The sequence below is a fragment of the Siniperca chuatsi genome, linkage group LG6, assembly GCF_020085105.1.
Source record: "Siniperca chuatsi isolate FFG_IHB_CAS linkage group LG6, ASM2008510v1, whole genome shotgun sequence".
NCBI classification, from domain to species: domain Eukaryota; kingdom Metazoa; phylum Chordata; class Actinopteri; order Centrarchiformes; family Sinipercidae; genus Siniperca; species Siniperca chuatsi.
This window is the reverse complement of record NC_058047.1, coordinates 28,125,971-28,149,939: the sequence shown is the minus strand read 5'-3', so window position 1 is coordinate 28,149,939 and position 23,969 is coordinate 28,125,971. Positions and strand designations below refer to the sequence as shown.

The 23,969-nt window shown below is 39.0% G+C and overlaps 1 protein-coding gene across 1 annotated transcript in view; it reads left to right on the top strand.

Annotated features, from left to right (window-relative positions):
• LOC122877905 (inactive N-acetylated-alpha-linked acidic dipeptidase-like protein 2) overlaps positions 1-23,969 on the top strand; it is a 586,509-nt gene that overhangs the window by 219,635 nt on the left and 342,905 nt on the right. The window contains exons 4-6 of the mRNA XM_044200096.1: positions 7,394-7,570; positions 9,560-9,737; positions 11,271-11,432. Coding sequence (XP_044056031.1) covers positions 7,394-7,570; positions 9,560-9,737; positions 11,271-11,432 — 517 coding nt within the window. The remainder of the gene's footprint in view (positions 1-7,393; positions 7,571-9,559; positions 9,738-11,270; positions 11,433-23,969) is intronic.

Below are 23,969 nucleotides of genomic sequence, written 5' to 3'. Positions count from 1 at the left end.
CTGTAGAGTAGTGATAGATGGCACATACAGCAGATGACCGGTTAATCTGCTTGGAGCTAAAAGAGACAAGATGAAAGACAACTTTGTTCCTCAAGCCTGCATTTGTCTTCCAATAGAAGTAGCAGGCTTACGCAGATACGTGCGCATCCACGTCTGCAAGTTTTTGATATAAGAGAAATGATTTTAAGGGCGACTTTGTCCCTGCATACCAATGCTGTTGTTCCTCACCTCTTCAAAGCCACAGAGCTGTTTATGATTATGGAGAGCTGTGAAGGTCAAACAGAGCAGCTGTTGCATCAGGCTTTTTATTTGTTATGCACAATTTGCTCTTAGGTTTGGCTCTGTAATTGACTCCTATTAAAAAATAAATAAATAAAAAAAAAAAACTACTTTGATCTGCAATGGCATATAATGGAGGCAGTTATGACTCATTGAAGGAACTACATAATTGATTTGACAATTTTTTTCTCACTGTGGCAGCTCTGCGTTTCCTTTTATTATTGGCAAGTTTGCCCAAAAATATTGATACAGTATCAATTCACAACGCATCTATCATGTCTACTACGCCACTATAAATTATAAACTATGTACAGTTTGCAGAAGCTGCAAAGTCTTTAATAAAACAATGGGGGAAAAAAATCTAACTTCAGTAAAATATGTTATTAAACACACTACATATTTGTGTGCTTGACAAGACAGCTACAAAAATATTAAATTTACATATTTCTGTGGGCTGCTCTTAAGTTTCTCAAGTTGTGTGTAGTGTGTGTTATCTTCAACAGATATCTTGTCATCACCCTTTTTAACCTCTACAAATATACTTACCTCAAAACAAGGCTCGTATTTCACTGTATGTATGTGCATTGAAGGCGAGGGGGAGACGGATTTGCTTAAAATTAGCTTGCCCAAGGTTACAACTGGAAAATTTACTTTGTCCTCACAGAAGGGAAAGTTAGAAATAAGGAACAACTTTGATATTATTGTCAGATATCCAAGGTAAAGGTTTTGTTAAATATTGACAGCAGAAATTGTACTTTTATTCTGTAAAAGCATATGACACTCATATTTCAAGGCAAATTATGGATTTCCACAGCTTTATTTCTGATGATAACTAGTCAAAAGCTCCAGTCTTTCACCACCATTAAATCACAATGATAGAAATTAGTTTAAAAGATGGAGATTTAATATCTTCAAGTGCTCATTTTAAAATGGCAAATTAGGTTGTGTGTCAGCGCCTTACAAAGGACCCTTGTGATTGTTACAAAAATGATTGATATGAGTGTTTTCTGATTTGCAACCTCTATGGGTGAGGTTTGGTTAAGTTTAGGCACCTAAAACTACTCTGTTAAGGTTAGGGAATGATTGCTGTCTTGGTTATGAACCAATAAAAATCAAAATTCTATTTACATGAATATAAACTGCTTAACAGCTACTGTGCCTGCGATTTTTGTATTTTATAATTAACTTTTCAACACACACATGCTTTTGAGTTGTAGCAGAAGTGTTTTATATCTTCCCCACTTCTCTGAGATGATGGGACTGTCACCTCGGTTAAAATCAGGTCAGAAAAGGTGTACAGATAGCACTACACCGGCAGTGTCAAATGTTGCTGTGAGCTCAAAGAGCAGCATTTTGTTTGTATCCCAAAACCACGATGCAGCCTTAAAAATTCAGTGACCCATCCAGCCGAGACGACAGGCACAAGTCTCCCCCTCTCCACATGATTTATTGAAAAAGAGCTTTAAAGTATGGTGATGTTTCGGTCACAGACATCAACCATCAACAGCATCTAACTAGAAATGACAAGGAGGCAGTGGAGCAGCAGTCAGAGGAGGACTAACAAATACCTTAGTTTAGAACAAGCCCAGGGACGTAATGTGAAAATATAATGTTGAATTGCTGCTCTGGTGTCACACCATGGTTACAGAAGCTACTTTCAAATGTATCCCTGTGCACTTTGCTGATTGGTTACTTAAACTGCACCAGAATGCTCCAAATAATTAATGTAATCCTGTTTCTTTCAATGACTTCAATCAAAAAGAGAAAAAGTTTAACAAAAAATCCCATTCAGTTCAACTCAGACAAGTTATATCTCCCCTACAACATCTGTCTAATCATCCTGTTTTATAGGATTCAGTTGTTCAAAATGTATGTGTCAAGTACTTTGGTGTATGATCAGTTACCTGCAAATCTTATGACATTCCCATCAGCCTCAGCTGTACTTTGTGTTTAATGCTAATATTAGCCTGCTAACACGCTACACTGATATGGTTAACATGGTAAACATTACCTGCAAAACATCAGCATGTTATCATTGTCATTGTGAGCATGTTAGCATGCCGATGTTAACATTTAGCTCAAAGCACTGCTGTGCCTAAGTCCAGCCTCACAGAGCCGCTAACATGGCTGTAGACTTAGTCTTGTTATTGTTTGGAATTACTGAATGCTACTAAAGTGTAGACAAAAAAAAAAAAATGCTTATGTAAGCTCGCGACAGTGGTAGTTTAAAAATGACAATGGAAAACCAGGGAAATTAAAAGCAACACTTACACCGAACCAGAGTTCTCTCACATTTCTACAAACAAAAAATGTATACCATCAGAATAACTGGATTTTACAATCACATAAAAATCCAACATGTTGTGGCTTTAAGTTCTAAATCCAGTGTACATTGATTACATTCACTTCAAACCCCTCTTCTACGATATTCTCCTCTACCTTCACTTAACATTACTGGAAGAAAACAAAAATGTTACAATTTTGTTCTAATGTACCTGCAGTAAATCCTTAAAGAAGATCTTCTTACGATTGCATTATTGCAGTATACTGGTCCTTAAAGCCTTACTTTCCCCCTTGCTACGGGCACACCACTTCCTGTGTTGGCACTGGATGCAAATATTTAAGTATTAAAGGTTGTGTTATTTGTACTTTTCTTATTGTCAACGGATCCTAGAAAGACACCAATCCCAACAATGCGTTCGTCCATTTCTCAATATTCAACTTCGCTCTCTATGGCATTCAGTCCCAGGCCCTTTTGTTTCAGGACATACATCTTTAAAAATGGGTGAAAAATATAGTGTTTTGTTTTTATAATGGGCTCAGTAATTTCCAGCTGGGTACTGTAGTTCTTTGCAAACAAGGAGGAAATAATCAGTAGTTTTTGGACAACAATGGCGCTCCATGGCACACAGGAGTAAGATCTACCAGGGTTTGGATACACAGACAATACTTCAATTCATTGTTGGTTTGGGTCTTTTTCTGAGATTTGTTTACAATAACAAAAATACAGAAAATTTCTTATCCTTTATGGTTTTGTTGCTCACACATATGGATTTGAATCACATTGACGTGGCAAAAGTGTTTGCATTGAGCATATGGTTATGTATGCAAAGTGCAGTTACATGTTGTTATATGAATCTCTCTATCACATAAGATGATTTAGCTGAGCTGATGAGGTGACCAGGTCTCTGGGATCAACTCCTTAAACAACCTTCCAGCTCACTGTTGATATTTTGCAAATTGTGGGATCTGGGGGCGCTACTGGCCACTTTAATAAAATCAGTAAATGTTCCTAAACCTTAAGTCTTTGGTGAGGGACTAGCTTTTTATGTATGAATGTGCCCTGATAGTTCAGGGAGAAAGTGAAATTAGTAAAGGCAGACACTCGCTTGTGGCCTTAGGATCTTTGTGCATATTTTACAAGGAAACAGTGTAATCTTTAATGAAATGCTTCTCTGAAATCTAAATAGCACATTGACTTCTAAAGTCACATTCCATATATATATTTATATAAAGAAAAGGGACAAAGAAAAGAAAGAGAATGCAGTTACTACTCTCCAGCAGTAATAGGTGTCAGGCTGCCCACTGCAGTGTGTGTGGCTGTAACAGGAGATCAGCAGTTAAAAGAACTTTTGCTCTATTTCACTGAGAGGGTCCTTCATCTGCATTGAGCTAGAAGTAATGAAAGTGTGGTGGCGCATTGAAGATTGATGCCAGGGAACTCCCAGACCTCTTCCCTCTGCATTTTACCCTCTCTCCTTCATCTATAAACACTCCGTCTCTTCTTTCCTACCTTCCTGTTTTCAACTGTTTTCCTTTGTGTCTCTGCCACTGCCTCTGTGTCTTTCCCCCCCCCCCCCTCCTCACTGTGTATGCCTTTCCTCCTCTCCAGGACTCCTCTTCTAATTATCTCCTTCTGTGTATCTCTCTCTTCCCTTTCTCCTGTCCATCTCAATCTCTGCTTGAATCTGCTTTCTAAAACAGAAGTGGCTACTCTGTCTAAACAAGGACAATTCAGCAATCAGACATCTGTGACCTATTCAGAGCGGAACTGATATGGAATTGTAAAATGTCTGAGTAACAATCATCTGTATCACCGGTAATGATTATATTCTTGTGTAGTTGTATGGGTGTGCCTATGAGACTGGAAAGATCTAAAATACAATGATGTAACAACTGACAAACAATTATACAAGGACATTTGATAAAATATCCTTCATATGTGTCTGAAATGTAAAAGAGGTCGATGTGACAATTTCCAGTTGTTGTTATATTATTATATCTAATCTCTATTATATCTATATCTCTTCAGTCATACCCATTTAATATTTACACATACTGATCAATCATATAGTCATTAGGAGTTTATTTTTTGGCCTCAAGTTAGTTTTTTTTTGTTTTGTTTGTCAGAATATCTCAAAAAAACAACTCAACAGATTTCACTGAAATTTGGAGAGGTAGAGCCATGGGCGAAGGGAGCGACTCGTTTTTGTTCTTATTTCCACCACAGGGCCGTTTATTAAAAAAAACCTTACATTTTGGACAACCCTGTCTCCTAAAAATTTGCTTAATACACAACTATAACGCAACAGAAAATACAGTTTGAAAGAAATGTAATGCAGCCTAAATTATGTTTTTTAACAACATAACAAGGAAACTTTTTTAATGACTGTATCGGCAAAGTCGCAAAATGTCCACACGGAACGTATCTGCAAAACATTTACCGACAACATATTTCATTTGTTTCCCTACGGTTTCCACTCCTGGCAACGAAAGCATGAATAACGGTTTCATGGTTCATCATTGTCTTGGTTAAATAAACAGCCTAAACCTAACCGAACGCGGGATGGGTGGCGGGACACGGACACCAGGCTCCATTATTAAAGTCCTGTGTCTTGCTGCTGACTATGTTTAATGGCATTTCACCCATAGACAACAACATGACAAATCTAACTGGTCATAACCGAGCCTCCACAAACAGCTCTGGGCTGTGGGTTGATTCTGGTCTAGTGGCCACAACCAGGACTGCAGGTCATGTGACACCCACTGGCCCAAAAAAGACTTATATTACAATAATTGTCTATCTCTATATGTAAACCTGACACATACGTAGAAAAAATAAAGTTATCATGTTCTATTATTAGAAAGCTTTGTTATTGTGAGGACTTATGAGAAGGTGCTTTCGAGTTTGACAATGCATTTTGAGACTGTTAATTGTAACCTTAAATAAAAAAGTATTAACCCTTAATTTTGAATTATGTTTGGTGGTTAACACATTGCACAAAAAAACAAATCCAAGAAATGTAATAATTATTAAATGTTTGATGATTCATTTGGAAATACAAAAGAGATTACACTTATATAAAGGTCTTCTTTTTTTGCACAATAAAACAAGGCACAAGTGTTATGAAAGCTAGCACTGGATAAATATCTTACCTCCTTTAAAGAGTAGTTATTATCCACTAGTTAATGCATCATAAGCTTTGAGCTTCACATCATTTTCTGCTCATGCTTCCTCTTGTCTTTCCTTTGCTTTAACTCCAGGTGGTTTGAACCTGTAGTCATTTAAATAAACCATCTAGTAAAGTGACAAGTTTTCACTGAAAAACGGCCTTTACGTTTGACTGCAGTTTTGAGGCATTTGATTTTATTTAACTGTGTTTTTTTACCCCAAGTGGTTATTGATTGGGCAGTTCATTTGTCCATTCATGGTGGACTTTGATGATGGAGCGTGTAAAAGGGACTGTTAAACTTGATGACATACCAAGACACGAGCTGGGAGGTTTTATATAGTTGATCTCCAGTCAGATATCACACACACACACACACACACACACACACAGGCACACACACGCAGTCTTCATGCATGTGATCCCAGCCCTGGTGAGGTTTAATGATGCTGTTTAGGAGTCGTATTGAACCCAGAGCTGGTTTAACTGGGCAAAACACAACCACACACACACACGCACACACACGCACGCACATACCTTCACCATCTCTCAGTTCACACATACTCACCACACCCCTAAAGCCATGAATTCCTGCTGCACACGCAAACACACACATACTTTGATCTAGTACTTAATGCTATGCCTCAGCCTAACATGTGTTCTCTCAGTCGCATTAATGTAATGTGTGAATGCATTGCAGCACCCTGCGGTGCTTTTAGTCTTCATAATTGTGTGCTGAGAGGCTCTGGTCAGTCACTTAGCCCAAGTAGCTTTTAACCACATTTATCACATTTTCTTCTATATCCAGCACTAATGTAACATCTGACCTTGAGTTGAATGAGCAGTCTTAATCTGACCCAGGTGGCTTACACCAGGCTTTCTACACACACTGCCTGGGTTAGCTACAGAGAGGTCGCAATACAAATTGCAAATGTCAGCATGCATTATGCTGATTAGGAATACTCAGTTATCAGTGTATTGGAATGTACTTGCTGCTAAGATCTGTTAAATTTGGGTACACTATAAATACCTTTACATAGCAAGTTGTTCCATCATCTTTATCTTGCACATTTTTGTGTTTGTATCTCATGATAAAATCTCTGAAGAAAGGCATTCTCTCCAGTGAGGATATATCGATAGTATGGGCCTATCTATAATATATCTATAATATAGGCCATGTTGAGAGCGGCATTAGCACTGTGTGAAACATGAGGCTCTGGCAAAAAAAAACAAAAAAAAAAACAGGGTTGTCCAGTAAAAAGGTTGCACTTGGCTCAACATTTGCCCCAATCGAGCAATCAACTACATGCAAGCACTTTGAATGGGGCAATTCTACTCTTTACCTGGCGATTGGTGATCACCGCGATACTTTTCCACCGCTGTAAAATTCTTCCTCATAGTATCATATCGGTGTTTTAGCATCTGGCATGCTTTCAAACTCATGAATCTGTTACTCAAAGTGGACTTCCTGTATCCTATTTCCGATTTCCTCCTTATATGCTCATTGTGTGTGCTAGATTTAATGTTTCCAATAGAGTTTTTGTGGAACTCTTGAACTTTTTCCATGGGGCTACATTATTTAGCTGAAAATGTGCTGATGTTAAGTATAGAAATAAAAAAGGTGGAAACTGTGAGAATGAAAATTTGATGCATTTGAAATCCAGGTCACATCATGGCATACAGGAAGGTGTGTGATGCCCAGGGGGGCCCAATGGTCGGTGAGGTTCTGCACTGCTCTGGAGGTCTGGATCTTGACTGGGACCTGGACAAGGAGGAGCTACAGGAACCGGGACCCAGCCTGGACCGCATGCAGATGCAACATGTAGACTGCCAGAGATCAGGTAGGATTCGCTGTAATTGGTATACACTCACAATTTCCTATAACCCTTGTGCCAGTTAAGATATCTGCTAATGTGGTAAACCATATAATTTCACTTGGTCATCAAATGGCCAAACAATTAATACACAGTTGCTAATTTTCATCTAATACACAATTCTTTTCCAAAATCTGTTTTACAAGGTGATGCTTTACTAACAGGACCACTACAGCTCATATCAAATGTAAATAAATCCTGTCTGATTGATGCAAGGGCAATTAACATGAGTTTGTGACTTATTTATAAAACATTATGCCACATTAATGAGAATCCCACAGCTCATAACTGTCAAACAAAATACAGTTTGAGGAATAAAAAATATTACTCACATCAGCTGGTTAACAATGTTACATCTCATTTATATTGTGTGCTTTCGTATTATGACATTTTCTGTTGTGAAATATGTAATATTGATGTAATAAGGATGGGTATGTTTACACAACCATCTCATGCCAGAGTTTTCACTATTTCAGTTCAGTGTTCTTTGTGTAATTTATCTTGAAGTTGGTAGATTTTTTTTTTCAGCATGCCAAAACAAGTTTCTTTCTCACGCTTTTGATGATCTTAAAATGTGTTTTGCACAGAAATTCTTCAGAAACCCTTACACATAATTCGAAACAACCTGTCAGTGTGAAAAAAATGCTGCATTTAATATGAGAAGTTTGCCACTGCCAGCAGCTGCAAAAGAGAGAAACTTCATAAGTACCCCAAAGCTAGACTTGAGTTCCTCAGCTTTGAAGGACTCTGTTTTGAATTGTGCCTGAAGTTCTGTATCAGTTTTTTATCCTCACAAATGCCTTCTCAAGCAAGTGAGCTGATCGTTTCAAAACTCAAAACTGAGCATTAAGTTTGTTGTCAGTAAGTTTTAACCAGCCCCAACTATCTGTGTCTTAAAAAGGCCATAGAGGCTAAGCCTGCAATGATTTTTATATTTTCTTTTCTCTTGATCACGTATCATGATCATAATATTGATTTTTTCGTTGTGACCTTGACATAACAAGTTTTGTTTTTACATCATTATGATCTCAACATAACCCAGAGAGTCATCTTGGAATCATCAGATTAAAAAGAGAGACAGCCATGCTGTGAGGCTGTACCCTGGCACAGCAGTCCTTTGAGCTAACTGCTTATGCTTGTGCGAGACACTGTGGCATGGGCCTCCGCAGATGGCGTGTGAGCTACAAGTGCCACACAGAGGTGTTTATGCTAAACGCGCTATCCGTTGCAATATTCTCCAAATCGCCAGGGGGCGTCGAAACAATACATTCTGTGCAAGAAGTAAATGAGTGTTACCAGAAGAACGCCACCGAACATGGCTGCACACTCTGCTATACAGCTCCTCAATTCCAAGGAAGAATTGTAATTAATTGTAAAGTCATATCCATCCAAATGTGGATTTTTAAGATCTGCTCATGTTTTGGAAGCATTTAGGATGAATTGTAATATATTCGGTGACTCCCTCACTTTTCATCTAGTGCCATCATCAGGTCAAAATTTAAATTTGTTTGGAACCAAATACCTGCTGATGACGTTCTCATCAGCCTCAGCTGCACTTTGTTTTTAGTGCTAATTAGCAAATGTCAGCATGCTAACATGTCAAAACTAAGGTACTGAACGTGGTAAGCATGATACCTGCTTAGCACCAGCAAAATTCCTGCATTACGTTAATAGAAGAAATGCAAAAATGCCAGTTTGTGATAAAATAGCTGTCAAATATAGTGTATATATCAAATAATATTTACATATATACGTATATATTATATTTCGTCTTTCTGAATTTTCTGACAAGCCATAGTAAAATGTTACTGATTTAACTTGATCATTTGCCTGTTTGTGGGTGTATTTAAACAGTGCAGGTTAATTCGACCCATAACATAATCGATGTAATTTATTTTCAACATAACAGGAGGATTAGCAAGTTTTTTTCTTATTTCTCACTGCTATCACTTTCAGGGTGTTCAGATCCTGGACCTGACCCTGACCCTGAGCTGATGGAACCCATCCAGCCATCTGTCTCAGTTTCACCACATGGACGATTTGAACGACTCCAGGAAGATCCCAACTACATCTCCCACTTCACCAGGACTCCGGGCAATAAAGGCCAACGACGACTCCACTGCTTTCTGCTCAGGTAATTCAAGGACTGTTGAAGTAGCCTTTGCCAAACTCAAGTCAGAAATTCCCTGCTACAGGTAGATCATATTTACAACTTGTATGTATTTCAGTGATCTGCTATTAGTATTAGAATTAGCAATAGCTGGTGTCACCAAATCCATCAACTTGGACATTTTTTTGGGACAAACATTTTAAGGCCAAGTAGTAGGACAAAATAATTTGACTGTGAAGCTGTTAAATGTAATCACGTGGAATATTTACAGTGCGTGCCACCATGCTGATGTGACCTCACATAACTCTTGCTCTTGATAACAGGTGTTATTGAAATTTTCTTTGTTTAGTTTTCCCTTTTCGTTATTTACTGCTAAAGCATTATCTTGGTTCTTAACTTAGATAATAGTATAAAAAGTACACAAACAAAGTATACCAAGCAAGATTATTGCTCTTGAGTGTCTTCTAACTGTATATCGAGTTCAGGCTAGTGGCGGGTGGACTTGATATCCATGGTATAATTTCCTCCAACTCTTTCTTGGCTCCCATACCTAGCTAAACCCTCTTGAGTGTTGTGAAATTTTCACCCAGTTGGTCGAATCTGATACACCTCCAAAGGTAGGAGTGTTGGAATGGCATCATAGCTATGTTGGCAAACCACCAGCCGCCTGACTATAAATTTATTCTTCACTGCTATACTCGTACACACAGACAATCTTAGGATTGGACAAACCTTTATTTTGTATCCACATTGTAATTAAATAATTTAGTGACTACACAGAGCTTCAGAAAATGAATCAATGTGAAAGCAGAGAAGGCCATCACATTGAATGGCTTGTTCCCTGGCGGCAAAACTATCCTCATGTCCTCTGAATCTTAATAGACACGTGGTACATTTATGGTGTTTGACATGCTTCATGATGGAATCTGCTCTTTTAATGAAGGTCCTGCCCCTTACCATTAACCACATATTAGCATAGCTTTACATATAAATATTTGCCTTTTCCCTAATATAAATTGAATTGGAGGTGGACCTGACTGGAAGTCCTTGCCTTTGTCTCCACACTGCTGCAGCCACATATCTTCTGCCATGACACTAGTGCTTCATCGTGCCTGTTCTCATATCATCGTCTAGCCAGTATATATTTCTATTACCCCATTCATTGCCATTAAAGGACTGCTCCAGATGGGTTAAGAGTGAGGCCTGAGTACCCCTAGAACATTCTCAGACATCCATTAAACTGCCAGGATGGAAAGGTTACATGTTACCTACGTATATAAGAACCACTGCAGGATGCTTGAAGTCAGTGTCTGAATGGTGCCCTTAGGCACACTGGCACTGACTCAGCTGCTTTGAAAAGGTAATAGCAGCCTATCGAATGTCAAACTAAACATCAAGCACAAACACTGTCTTACCTTTTGAGGTGGTAGAAGTACCTGAAGGTAATTGGTCAGTGTTTCCCAAATTCAACAGAAAAAAAATGCTTAAGAAATATAATATAATAAATATAAATATAATCTCTTGATTAATTTCTGACTTCTCCCTCATTCTTCATAGGTACTTCCTGGCAGGGTTGGGTATTTTTGTCCTGGGTCTTCTGATTGGCTGGTTCACTCACACACCTACCATCAAACCACCTGTTCCTCCGTCTGATAGCTCAGACCTGCTGGAGGAGCTGCTTAGAGGAATCACAGCTGACAAGATAGATGCTCTTCAGAGGTAAGCTCCCAACTCGCGCTAATAAAAAAATAAATTTTACTGAAAGAATTACACTTTTGTTGTGAACACAAAGTGGAAACAAAGGCAGCAAGAGATGTGTGACATTGTGCACCCACTCAATAGCCCTTTTCAACTCACGCCCAGGTGCTGAGTGGTTGCAGCGACTTGTTGAATAGAAAACACAAGCCAGAAGCAAAGCTTAAATGTGTAAAATTTAATAACTTGCAGCATGGATGTACTGTGCAAACATTCTTTTTATTGTTCCTGTGTTAATGTGTCTGGTGGTAGAGAGCTGACAAAAGAGGAAGCAGAGTGAGCATTTAGACGACACACTGTTGTATTTGTTTTACAAATTTCAAAAAGCATAAATCAGCTAAGATTGAGGTGACTTAAGCAGGTTAAAAATGTAATAATTTATTAAAAAATACTAATTTGAGAGCAGTGTTGTGCAAGTTACTCTAGAAATGTAATTAGATTACTGATTACTGATTACTCCTTTTGAAAGTAATCAAGTTACTTTTCTGATTAGTTTTTTTCATTAGTTTCATTAGTTTCATTACTAGTTATGTTACTTGCCCCCACCCAAAAAAAAACAACAGAATAACCTTTTTGACCCGCTCATGAGTGTGTGGGTATTTTCTCAATGATGCAGCGAAAGGAAAGGTGAAAGGTGAGTCCACAGTGGAAATAGGTAGAATATCATCCACGATAAACCCAGCGACGAGTTTGTTACGGTTGGTGTTGGACGGGAGAAATCCAACTTCTGTTGTTTAGCTGGAGAAGGACATCATAATTCACAACGCACAATAATGTTCTTGCCTTTGACCGAAATAAACTCAAATTAATGACTGTGTCTCCAGCTACAGAATGCAAACTTTTCGTTCTCCATGCTTAGATTGTTTTGATAGTAATCACCACTCAGGCGCTTACCACTCAGTAGGTCTCAGGTAAATGACGTTGCGTGGTTGACAGGCAGGGATGACGCCTGACGCTTACTTTGAAAAAAAGCTATTTTTGATAGCATGAAGAGGTGCATCATGGGAAGTCTCCCGGCAGTGTAGGCCTATAGCAGCATAAGTAAGGGATGGTTCAGGACTCACCCAAGCCAGCCCTAACTATAAGCTTTATCAAAGAGGAAAGTCTTAAGCCTACTCTTAAAAGTGGAGATGGTGTCTGCCTCCTGAACCCAAACTGGGATCTGATTCCACAGGAGAAGAGCTTGATAACTGAAGGCTCTGGCTCCCATTCTACTTTTGGAGACTCTAGGAACCACAAGTAACCCTGCATACTGCAAGCGCAGTGTTCTAGTGGGATAATAAGGTATTATGAGATCTTTAAGTTCAATGGTGCCAGACCATTAAGAGCTTTGTAGGTGAGGAGAAGGATTTTAAATTCTATTCTGATAGCAGACACCACAGTTTGCTCCCTGACTGTTACCAACAGTTTACATTGTTTTTTGTAATCATGACCATGGTATTTCCTTATCCTAGCCCAAGTATTTTTAGTTGCCTAAACCTAAGCAAACATTAACCATAGAGACAGCGTCCAACTTTGACACTGGAGACCACTGTTCGCATTGCGTTGCCTACCAACTTTGTTGGTTTCATTAATCATGACCACAATCTTTTCCATACCTCAACTAATCTACTACTGTTTTAAAAATAACCACACTCTTTCTGTAATCTTTTCTAGCCAAGTAATTTTAGTTGCCTAAACCTAACAAAACAGGTGTCAGATCAGAAAAGTCATAATACATTTTTCTCACAGTAATTGTTTTTGAAATCACTTACAATGGCATTCTTCTGATCTAGGGGAGCCAGATCAGAAAATGCTCATGTGACTGGTGTTCTTCTGCATTGTGTTGGTGTGATAGGATAGACGCCGTGACAGAGGGATATTTTTATGGCTGACCTCTGTTTATTGTGACAAACAAACAGGAAAACAGAACCTGTGTTAATTTTACTCCCTGCTCCAGCTCCTACACAAATTATAACTAATTAATTATATATACAATTTTATACATGCACACACATAAAATGTAAGTTAGCTTAGTTCGCAGCAACTTTAAGCAAGCAGCACTCACTCTTAAAAACAACTATTTTTAAGTGCCATTTTGTTGAAATCGGTATGTAGACAGGTGAATACAGACATAACATTGTAGGGAACAAAAATACAAACAAAAAAATATGAGAAATAATGGGATGGATTAGGATAATGAATGGGCCAAAAAAAAATACACCACCTCTCCCACAGGGGACTTGTACAAAAAGGGGAGAGGGAAGGGGCAAAAGGAAGTTATAGTAGTGACCACAGAAAAATATATGAAGGAGGAGGGCTTTGAACTTCAACACATATACATTCTGGAGTTTGGAGGTCCTCCCAGTCAAAAATAAACTGTAACCAGAGATAGTTTGTGTAATTAACAATAATTATTTGTGTAATTACAACAAGAGAACAAGCGATAAAGGCACATGTGACCCCATTGCACTCATATGGGTCGTTTTGGAAGGCAATGACAAACAACGTATTTTGTGGTTTAAATGGAGGTTTGTGGACTTGTTGAAACAGAGAAAAGTGACAAAGCGAATACTAGTGAAAAGCACTAAAATAAGGATAAAGAGACAAAATGTGAGAAGAAGACTTTAGGAAGGAGTTGTTGGAAAAGCAAAGCAGTTCTGTTATGATGGAGTTCAGTTGACTGGATGTTCAAAGGACGTGACGAGTGGTAGGAAAACAAACAGAGAGGATCATAGTGTGATGCCCCCTAAGAGCACCATAATCAAACATTTAATATATTGCTATTAAAAGAGAAAGAGAATGACTAAGAGATAGTAGAGAGAAAGCAGAAAAGAGAAATAGTGTCTCCACCAGTAGCAATTTTTATTTTATTTTTTTTAAACATTGATACAAACCTCCGTCAACCTGAACGCTGCCTTCTCCAAACCAAAGGATCACAGGATACCTGGGTGTATGTCTCTCTGAGATAACTGGCTTTGCCACTGAACTGAGACAATCATGTCACCATGGTTTCCCCTCTCTGAGTTTATCACTTTTCATTATTTATTTTCTCACATTTATATTTCAAGGTGCCAGAAACACCCCCATCTACAACTACCACAAGACCCACACATACTACATCTCAACCATCTGAGCAGAGGCACCGATTTATGTTGCTGCCGGTGGGTGTTCAAAACAGTTGAATGCCTCACCCCCACAATAAACCTTCTGCAAAAACCATAGCCTACATGACTTGTTGCTATACAGATTTGGAAAATGTTGTCAAATGCATGCATTTCAGCACCATAGGAAATGAACAGCGACCACACACACACACACACACACACACACACACAAAATACTTACAGGGATTGGAGATCAAAAGTATAACTAGCATTCATACACCATGAAACGCATGGAAAGTAATCAATGCCACCAAAATGATTTAGCAAAAAGGCTCACCTGAACATAAATTATATGCCAAGTGCACAATCCAACACAAATCCGACACCACCTATACAGTATACCCATAAATAACGCAACATAACAGTATAGGCTACAAGGGGCCCACCTATTAAAAAGCCAAACAAGTTATAATAGGCTATCTAATGTTGTTACACAAGCAAAGCAAGCATACAGGAGTCTTGCTATGGTCTTGGTTAGTGGACCTTGTGAAAGCCAGTATTCTAATAAAAGCCAGTTAGTGCAACGTGAAAAAAAAGAAGCTGTTTGGTAATAAAAGCTGGGTTAAAAATATAAATCACTGAGGAGGATGGAATAACATGGTAAATTTAGGATAATGTGTCACAATTTGTCAAGCACGGTAACAAAAGTACAAGAATTGAACCCAATTGCAGACTAAGGCAGAGCTGGTGCAGTTTAAATAGATTTAATATGCCAAAATCAGAATACAAAAGAGGCGTACAGGTAGTCTGGCAGGCACAGGCAAAACAAAACAGATAAGAGGGGGCAAGTGGCATGGGAGCTGAAGAATGGAGCTAGTGATTTCAGGCTGATGGCCTAGGTGCAGTGCAGAGGCTGAGCAGGAGGCTGGAGTACAGGGCCAGAGGCCGACGGCTGGAGAGCAGCGCAGGAGACCAGCGACAGGGTTGCAGGACTGGAAACCATCGACAACTGGGAGGCCCGCAGGTGAGCTGGTGGATCCAGGGAAAAAGAGACTGCAACAACACAGGAACTGGGCACTGCTGCAGCTCAGGGTCAGCGGATTGCTCACTGCCACAGCTCAGGAACTGGAGACCGCCATGGTGCAGGAACAAGGAGCCGCTGCAGCTCAGCAGGAGCAGATGTCAGCCGGGCACTGACTGGGAACCAGGAGCCGGCTGGAATGCTGACTGGGGACCAGACAAGACTGGTGACAGCTCAGTGGCAATGGGCAGCTCTCTGTGGTGCTGAGTCTGCCAATGGTGTTGGGAGCCATGGCGACCATGCCTTTTTCTGTGGCTTCCACGGGACCCCGTGAAAATGGCCAGGCAAGTACACTCAAAAGGTGACTGCTGGATGTCAGTTCATTAAGGGCTCAAAGGATGGGATGTAGATGGGGGGCAGGTTAGGCAGGCTGCAGGATCACAAACCTAATCAACCACATGGCCTGCAGACCGTTAGCAGGGCAGTGACTAGCGGGCTGGATACTAGCAGGCCGGTGAGCAGACTGGAAGCTGGCAGGCTGGTTGGTAGCAGGCCAGCATGAAGACTGGAGACTGGAGGCTGGCATGCTGGAAGCTGGCTGGCTGGGAAACAGGCTGAGGATCAGGGGTGTCGAGGAAGTTTTTTTGCCCATCCAGGTAATGAACTCCTCAGCCAAGGCTTAGAGAACACCTCCTTGCATGAACCAAAAGAAAAGATTTTAAGGCTGATTTGGTGCAGTTCAAATGATTTAATATGGTGAAATCAAAATACCAAGAGGCTTACAGGTAGTCTGTCAGGCACAGGCAAAACCAGATAATAGTCCAAAAGGCAAAGAAATCCAAAGGGGGCAGGCAGAAAATCCAAAGTACAACAAAATCAGGCAAAAAGTACAAAAAACAAACTGGAAATCCAAACATCACTGGGAAAGGACTTGACTAAAGGATAAAGACTACCCGGCAGTGAGACACAGGAACACAGACTAGACACAAGTGAAACTAATCAGGGCAGGACAGACAATCAAAACTGACAGAAAAACACACAAAGGCAGGAAGTAAAGTAACCCAAGACACATGAAGAAGGACAATATCAAACTAAACAGGAAATAACTAAACTAAAACCCAAAACCGTGATATAATGTCCATTTCCACAGGACTAATTCCATTAGTACAACAACAGAGCCATGTTATACTCACCTCTCACACTAATGAATATTATTCTATTATTTTTTCATTGTCGTACTCCTACCGTCAACAAAACTCAACACTTCCTGATGTTTTATCACATTAAAAGCATACATATAAAGGTAAGGCTGCAAGACTTTTAATGTAAATAAAACTGGAGGATGTGTTGAGTTTCATTCATTGCAGCTGAACATCATTTTAGGAGAAAAGCAAAGTGGATGCAGTCTAATAATAATAAAAATGCTTATAATCAGTTATTTCTTTGTGAGCTCTTTGTAACACCAGAGAACATAAATATACACATTAGAAGTATTAAAGTACAACATGACTTTCAGTCAGTTAGCGGACGCCTACGTGGGTCTGTGTAGTGCTAATGATGCAGTATGGCATCAGCAAAACTGTCCAATGAGTTACATGTTAGTCAGTATAACTGTATGTATCAATGCTTCATTAAGTTCATGTTTACTCCTTTTGGTTCAGTTGTAAAAAGTCAGTATGAACACGAACCTCACCAGAACTAAAATGCAACAATTGTATCATTTTTTCTCTTGGTCTGGACCAAATTAAACAGATACATACAGATTTGAAAATGCCCTTAGACATCTGCATTGCTTTGTGTTCACATAACAAATGAACCAGACAGGAGACCTTTTTTATCCAGGTAGTCTTGGTTGGGGCAAACTTTCTCTTGGTGTTCTGTCTTAATGTGATTCCTACAAGTTTTCACATTTTGTTTAAAATTCAAAACATGCTCATAATATTTATTGAAAACATTTAGAGCAAATTCAGAGCCCCATACATGACTGCTGTTTTTAGCAAAGAACCTAATATAAAAATGGCATCTCTATAGTTAGTATATTAGTTCAGTGATGGTTGAAGCATTTAAGTATGGAACTTTATGTTCAAATAAAATAAAAGTAGGGATGGTGTGGGCTTCTATGCATATATTTTTTTATTACTTTTTCAAGACATGAAACTCATGCTATTTATGGATTCTCCAGGTTGGCAAGTATCCACTGAAGAAATAACATATTGTCAGTCACTGGTCTGTGTATATAATTGGGAGTTTTTGAAGACAAATAATGCTATGCAGGGACTTAGTGACATATCTTAGGGTTTAGTGAATGGATGCTCCTGGACAAATTCTGCCAGAAACTCTCATAATGGGTTGGCTCTTTCATTCAGCCAACAACACATGTTCCTCCATATACAAGCCTATAGGTTTTCCTTTAGCCTGATAATTATGTTATTTACTCTATGGGGCACAAAAAACTAAGAAATAAAGCTGCCTGAGTTACTTTGTATTGAGTCTGGGAGAAGAGAAGCAAAAGCGAGAGCGAGACAGTGGCAGACAAAGTGAAAGAGACACATAAAAGGACTTATGAAGGACTTAGGGAGACAGATAAAGACTTAAGAGAAATAGAGACGAAGGAGACGATGGCAGTGGGGGAGCATATTTTAACAGCTTTGCATGACTATACAGGGGAAATATCTCGGTGTGAATAAATTGCTCTTTGGTTTGTGGGATTCTCATTACGTGATTGATTAAATGATTGTTATATCTGCCTGAGTAGCTCCATATTCAATGAATAACAATCAACATGAGTATTGTTTGGAATTGCATAGTCTTTAGTGCAGATAGATGACTTCTGTTTGTATTTTATTATTTTACATTCTCCACTCTTCCTTATTTCTCAGCCAAAGGGCCTCCAATGTTTTTCCCTTAATAGGGGTGTCAAGGCAAAACATAGCTGACTTTTTTTTCCCAACTCGTCACTGTAGAAACTTTATGCTTCCAATTCTTTTTCAATTTACACTTCAAAGAGGTATGTAAGCATGCAGAGCTACTTTGAGAAAAACTGGATCAAGTTAAAATCCCTAGAAGATGGTATCCCACTGCTAGTATCTTGGCCCGTCTAATATTTATCTCTCCAGCTAATTATACTACTGTAATAAATTCACTAGTACAGCTATAGGGAAGTGCATCCAAGCATTTTATGTTTTTTTTTATTTTTCTGCATATAGTCCCACACATAGCTCAAATGTAAACAAATGCATTTAGTTTTAAAGTTTTTACAGTGTTTTTAGGGGGTAATCCTTAAGATGCTGTTTCTAAGCACCGAGCTATAATTGCTACTGATTCTGGCAGGATGATGGCTTTTGGTGAGGGATCTTTATCTAGCTGATATGGCTTTATCTGGATGAAATATATCTTGCTGTGCTGGCACCAGGCAACCAGTGTCATGGATCACTATCTTGTTATGTTTGGAGTCTTGCTGCTGTGCATTCTTTCCTCGAGTATTCTGTTTATATGAAGACGTATCCTGTTGGCTAGAAATGAAGCACAACATGGACCTCATTTGACCAATGACAAGATGTATTATTTAGCTAAATGTTTGCTATAGTTATTGCTTACTTGCTTACTTTTTTGTGTATTTAGAGTGGCATATTGACCTCCACTGATGACTGTACTTGTTGCATGGGTTTCATACATTTTACATTGAGATTGGCACACTAAAAAGTTACTACATCTAGTTTGTTACACCGAATCAAATCAACAGTGAGCTTCAACATAGGCACTTGGTGCCAACCATCAAACAATTCTGCCTTTCTGCCCTTCTTACCAAATTAAACTGCTGTTCTTGTCATAACTGAAATAAACTTAGTTTGATCCCTCACTGTTTAACATTCTACCCCATCAGACTGCTTCACAAGGAAATATCACTCTATCTACTGTATGTAGATATCTAGATAGATATCCAGCAAGCTAGCTAGGTGCTCTTTTCATTGTCTGCTTAGGCATTGCAGCTGCATATTTGCTGACTGCTTCTTAGTGTATCTTTTTTTTTTTTTACTGGAAATGTAACCAGTAAAATATGGGAGTCTCAGACCCCTTCATTAACACGTAAAGTTTTGAAAGGCAAAAAAAATGCAACTTTCAGGGGGCATGAAACAGCTAATGTACTGTAAATCTTGCTGGTTCCAAAGTGGCAAGGTGGCTAGCATGGATATCGGCACCACCGGATTTGCTCCTCCTCTGCATATTTGAAAAGCCTCATTTATGTCTTTAAATCCAATAAACATGACTGAACCATATGCATAATATGATCATTATTTATCCAACAGAAAAAATTCAAAGCCATGAAAAGTTGTTTTATCACTAAACAAACAAAAATTGTCTGTGTGCTCTAGTATACTTTGGATTTTTACCTCTAAAGTCTCTCCCAGAACCAAAAATAGTGTTTGGAGAATCTTTTGGAAAAAGCTCACTAGTGTGAAGAAAAGCTCAGAAAGGTCAGTTACATTTAAATGCTTTGAAGATTAAAATAATTATGAAGGTATTAAAGCTGTAAGGAAGCATAAAGTACCCACGATTTTGGAAAATGACTGTTTGCCTTTGTTAAGTTGGTCTGAGCAGGCAGAAAATAAAGGTTTACTAAATTGAACATCAAGTGTTTATTACAACAAAAGCTTTCATGAGCAACAATTTGGTAACATCAACCAGTGGCAGAGAGTAACAAAACAGGCATTGATATGTTTATGTGAAAATGTCACTGATTCTTGCTCCTTGTCTGAATAGTTCTCTAGGGATATGAGTGTTAAAATCTGCTAAAATAACCAAACAAAACAAAGAATAAATAAATAACTGAATATAGCCCGGCCTGGAGCCTCAAAGCAGAAAACTGTTTATTCCACTTCAGCTTATGCTCTCCAGCTGATTATACCACTAATTGACTTTGTCCAGTTTAAAGTGAATAACTGTAATTTATTCTGACATTTCAAAGACTTTCAGATAAGCTGGATGGTTTGTGGAACTGAACTACCTGGAAACAGATTGGGGAGAGAGAGACCAGCTGAAAGTGGGCTGAACTTGGGAGTGCTTGGTTGCTAGAGTCCTGTCTTAGTGAAGTTTTAATGGGGTTTGAGCTGCTTCAGACACTAATCAGTGAGGTGGAGCTATGGTAAATTCTCCCCCTCTGCTTACGGCCTCATCGCTGACATTCAGAGTCCTCACCATTCAAAGGAGCTTGTTTCCTTAGAGGACTGAGGATTACAGCTGAGGTTACAGTCATATATACATATACATATAATGTATATGTATATGTATGAATGTATGAATGTGAGAGTGAAAATATATGTATGTGAAAGGAGAATGTATGTACTGTATGTGAGAGGGCCAGAATGTATTATGGCTTGTATGGCCCTTCATAGACTTTAGCTGCTGTGATTCAACCACATCAAGATCTCTGCATAAATCTGGGCTATGGGAGTGTGGCCACAAAGGCCCCATCACCTAAGAAGAACCACGTCGAAAGTGGCCTGCAGTTTTCCAGAGAGGAACTGAGTGACATCCAAGATGCCGGACAAGGTTTTGAAATCATAAGCCAAAGCAGCGTGTGCTGCAAAAACGTAAGAACACTATCACTGTACTGTGAAATATGGTGGTTGAAGCATCATGATGCGGAAACACTTTTGGTTCAGCGGGGCTATGACATGTTGTTATAAGTGAAGAAGACTGGAGCAAAATCAAGGAAGCCACTGCAGGAGAACCTTAGACTTTCAGCAACCTTAGATTATTCTGCAATCACGGATATAATCAGGTGCTTTCTCGATTGATCTACATCTACTATGTCACACCTAGTGTATTTCACAAGCAACTCACCATATATTCCAGTCTCTCCTGGTCTTCATTCAAGACTTGAATGTGCATGTTCAGCTTATATGGATGGTCTCATTCTGAGGAAAGAGAATGACAGCAGTTGTAAAAAAAAAAACCTCTACAGCCTTGTTAGCAAACTGCAAATTTTCATGTACGCCATTCTTGAGTCTTGCACATGGTTATGGTATGGCAGGCAAAATTGTAACCTTGACCTTGGGCCAAGAAGGCTAAAAACAAGCTGGTTCAATATCTGGACCTTTGTCTCGAGATATGTCAGAGGTTCCCCCCCAAATCACACCAGAAATGACAAAGCATGCTCCTGCACACTTTCAACAATAACAGTTCTAAGCAGGGATAAAGTCTGTCCTGGGTAGAACTGATATGTTTTCAACTGACATGTTGTTGCCAAGAATTTAGTTCTTACTTGTGCCCCTGTCTATGTGTGTGTGTGTGTGTGTATACACAATGGAATGAGAGGCGAAATGAGAGATAAAGTGGGCTTGTAAAGTAAAGCAACAACCACTGTTTCTTATAATATTATTGTGGCTATTACACAAACATTACACAGTTATAATTTCATTCTTAAATAAAATAATCATGAAAATGGTATATCATGACACTCCTCATGGATCATATTCTCAATATTCTTCACTGGAGAGCTGGTCAGAGGGTGTTGTAGTGGCTAGAAATAATAACAACCTATGCAAACCCTTGGTATAATAAAATGTACATTAATTCAGTAATTGTTTAATTAATAGGAAAAGTGATATGTGAAATGATAATCAAGTGGACAGGTGGTGGGGTTGGGGTTAATAAGGGTCTGTTGTAGGGGAGTGGAGTCGTAAGGGGGACTGAATTATGGGTGGCTGGCGGTCCTCCAGCACAAGTCTCCAGTGATAGAAAGACATAATTGAACACATTGCTCAATGTGGTCTTAAAAAACAGTTTGGTTGGAATGTCCATGCCTTCAAAATGGGGATGGCTGGTTGAAAGTGACACCCTGTTGTTTTGCATCGAACAGCCGCTAGGTGTGTCTCCTGCAGTTCTTTATTCTGAACAGTGTCCTAGTATGATCCATCAGTCTACAGGTTCTCATCTGCCTTCACATCACTGCAGCAAATTTCACTGATTACTTCCTCTTCTCATTTAAGTAGTGCTAATCAGTGAAATCTGCTGCTTTAGTGACTGATTGCTGTGACTCTCTGGCCATGATAACACAAGCACTTTTCTACATCAGCCATTTGTGAATGCATTAACATGAGCACCTTATATTCCAAAGCCATGTTATTTTGTTACCCCTCTATGTTGAATACACAGTGTGTGTAAAATAATGCAGTTGATATCATGGTCATGTAAAATACCTTTTACTGATTAGCTACCACATGTCCTTTAGAATGGTATATCAGGATGCTTCAGTGATAGTTCTGGTCTATAGTAACACACTATATGAAACTGCATGTAACCATAGCAACAGCACTCATGCTTCATATTACACTGGGTTGTGCATAGGGTTGAATGGAAATCTCCCAAACACAGTCTCAGCAAGATGTTGAACATAAGCCTCACAGATGTAGTATTTATTGCAGGGCTATTTACAGTGAATTACATGTACAGTACAGGTGTTCATTTGATTGTGTCATCTCCCCTGTAGAGATGATCCAACTGTTCCAGATTAAATTGAGTAGGTTAAAGGGGAACGCCGCTGATTTTACACATCAAAGCATATGTACAGGTGTTTGGGAGTACTGCTGCTTATGTGAAGAAAGTTGTATAAAGCCTTTTTGAGGCAAGTTATCAGAACACAAAATTCTCCAAAAAAGGAAGAATACAATGGTTTATAGTCACCAAAACATTATGTATTTTTACCTTGTCTTCACTTGTTAACAGCTTCTCTTTTGTTTTCTTTCATTTGCTTATTTAAATGTATTGACTGTAAACATGTCTTACTTCTCTAAGGTTATGTTAACCAAGGTTACATATAGCATTGTATGTGTATACATGCATGCGGATTTGCATATTGCTGTATCTCTGTGCCTGGTGTTTGTATGGGTGTGGTATGTGAACTCTTGACAAAATAACACTGTGACAATATGACAGCCATATCAGCAACACTGTGTTTGTTGTTCCCAATAACCTCAGAGTGTGAATAGCAATATGATGGTGAATAGATGAATACAAATCTACCACATAATAAGTAAGACAGCATCCAAACTGAGACATTATGCAATTTGCAGCAGTTACATTTAAATTATTCTAATGTGCAGTGTCCTAGTGTTTGGTGTTGAAATATAGAGAAGGCATATTTTATTCTCATGAAGAAGATTTCTTGCTGATATAAAGTGATCAGGGGGGGGGGAAAGAGCAGAGAGGAGGCGGATACACAGAGTGGGGAACGAGAGTAACAAATGAAGATGGAAATGGTGAGCATGCATCAGGGAGTGAATACAAATAGAGAGAGAGAGAGAAGACGAGAGCATCTTAGGCCATGATGCACCATGTTGATGCAGTGTAAACTGACAGTGTTTGCTGCGACGATGAGAGGAACTGGTGATG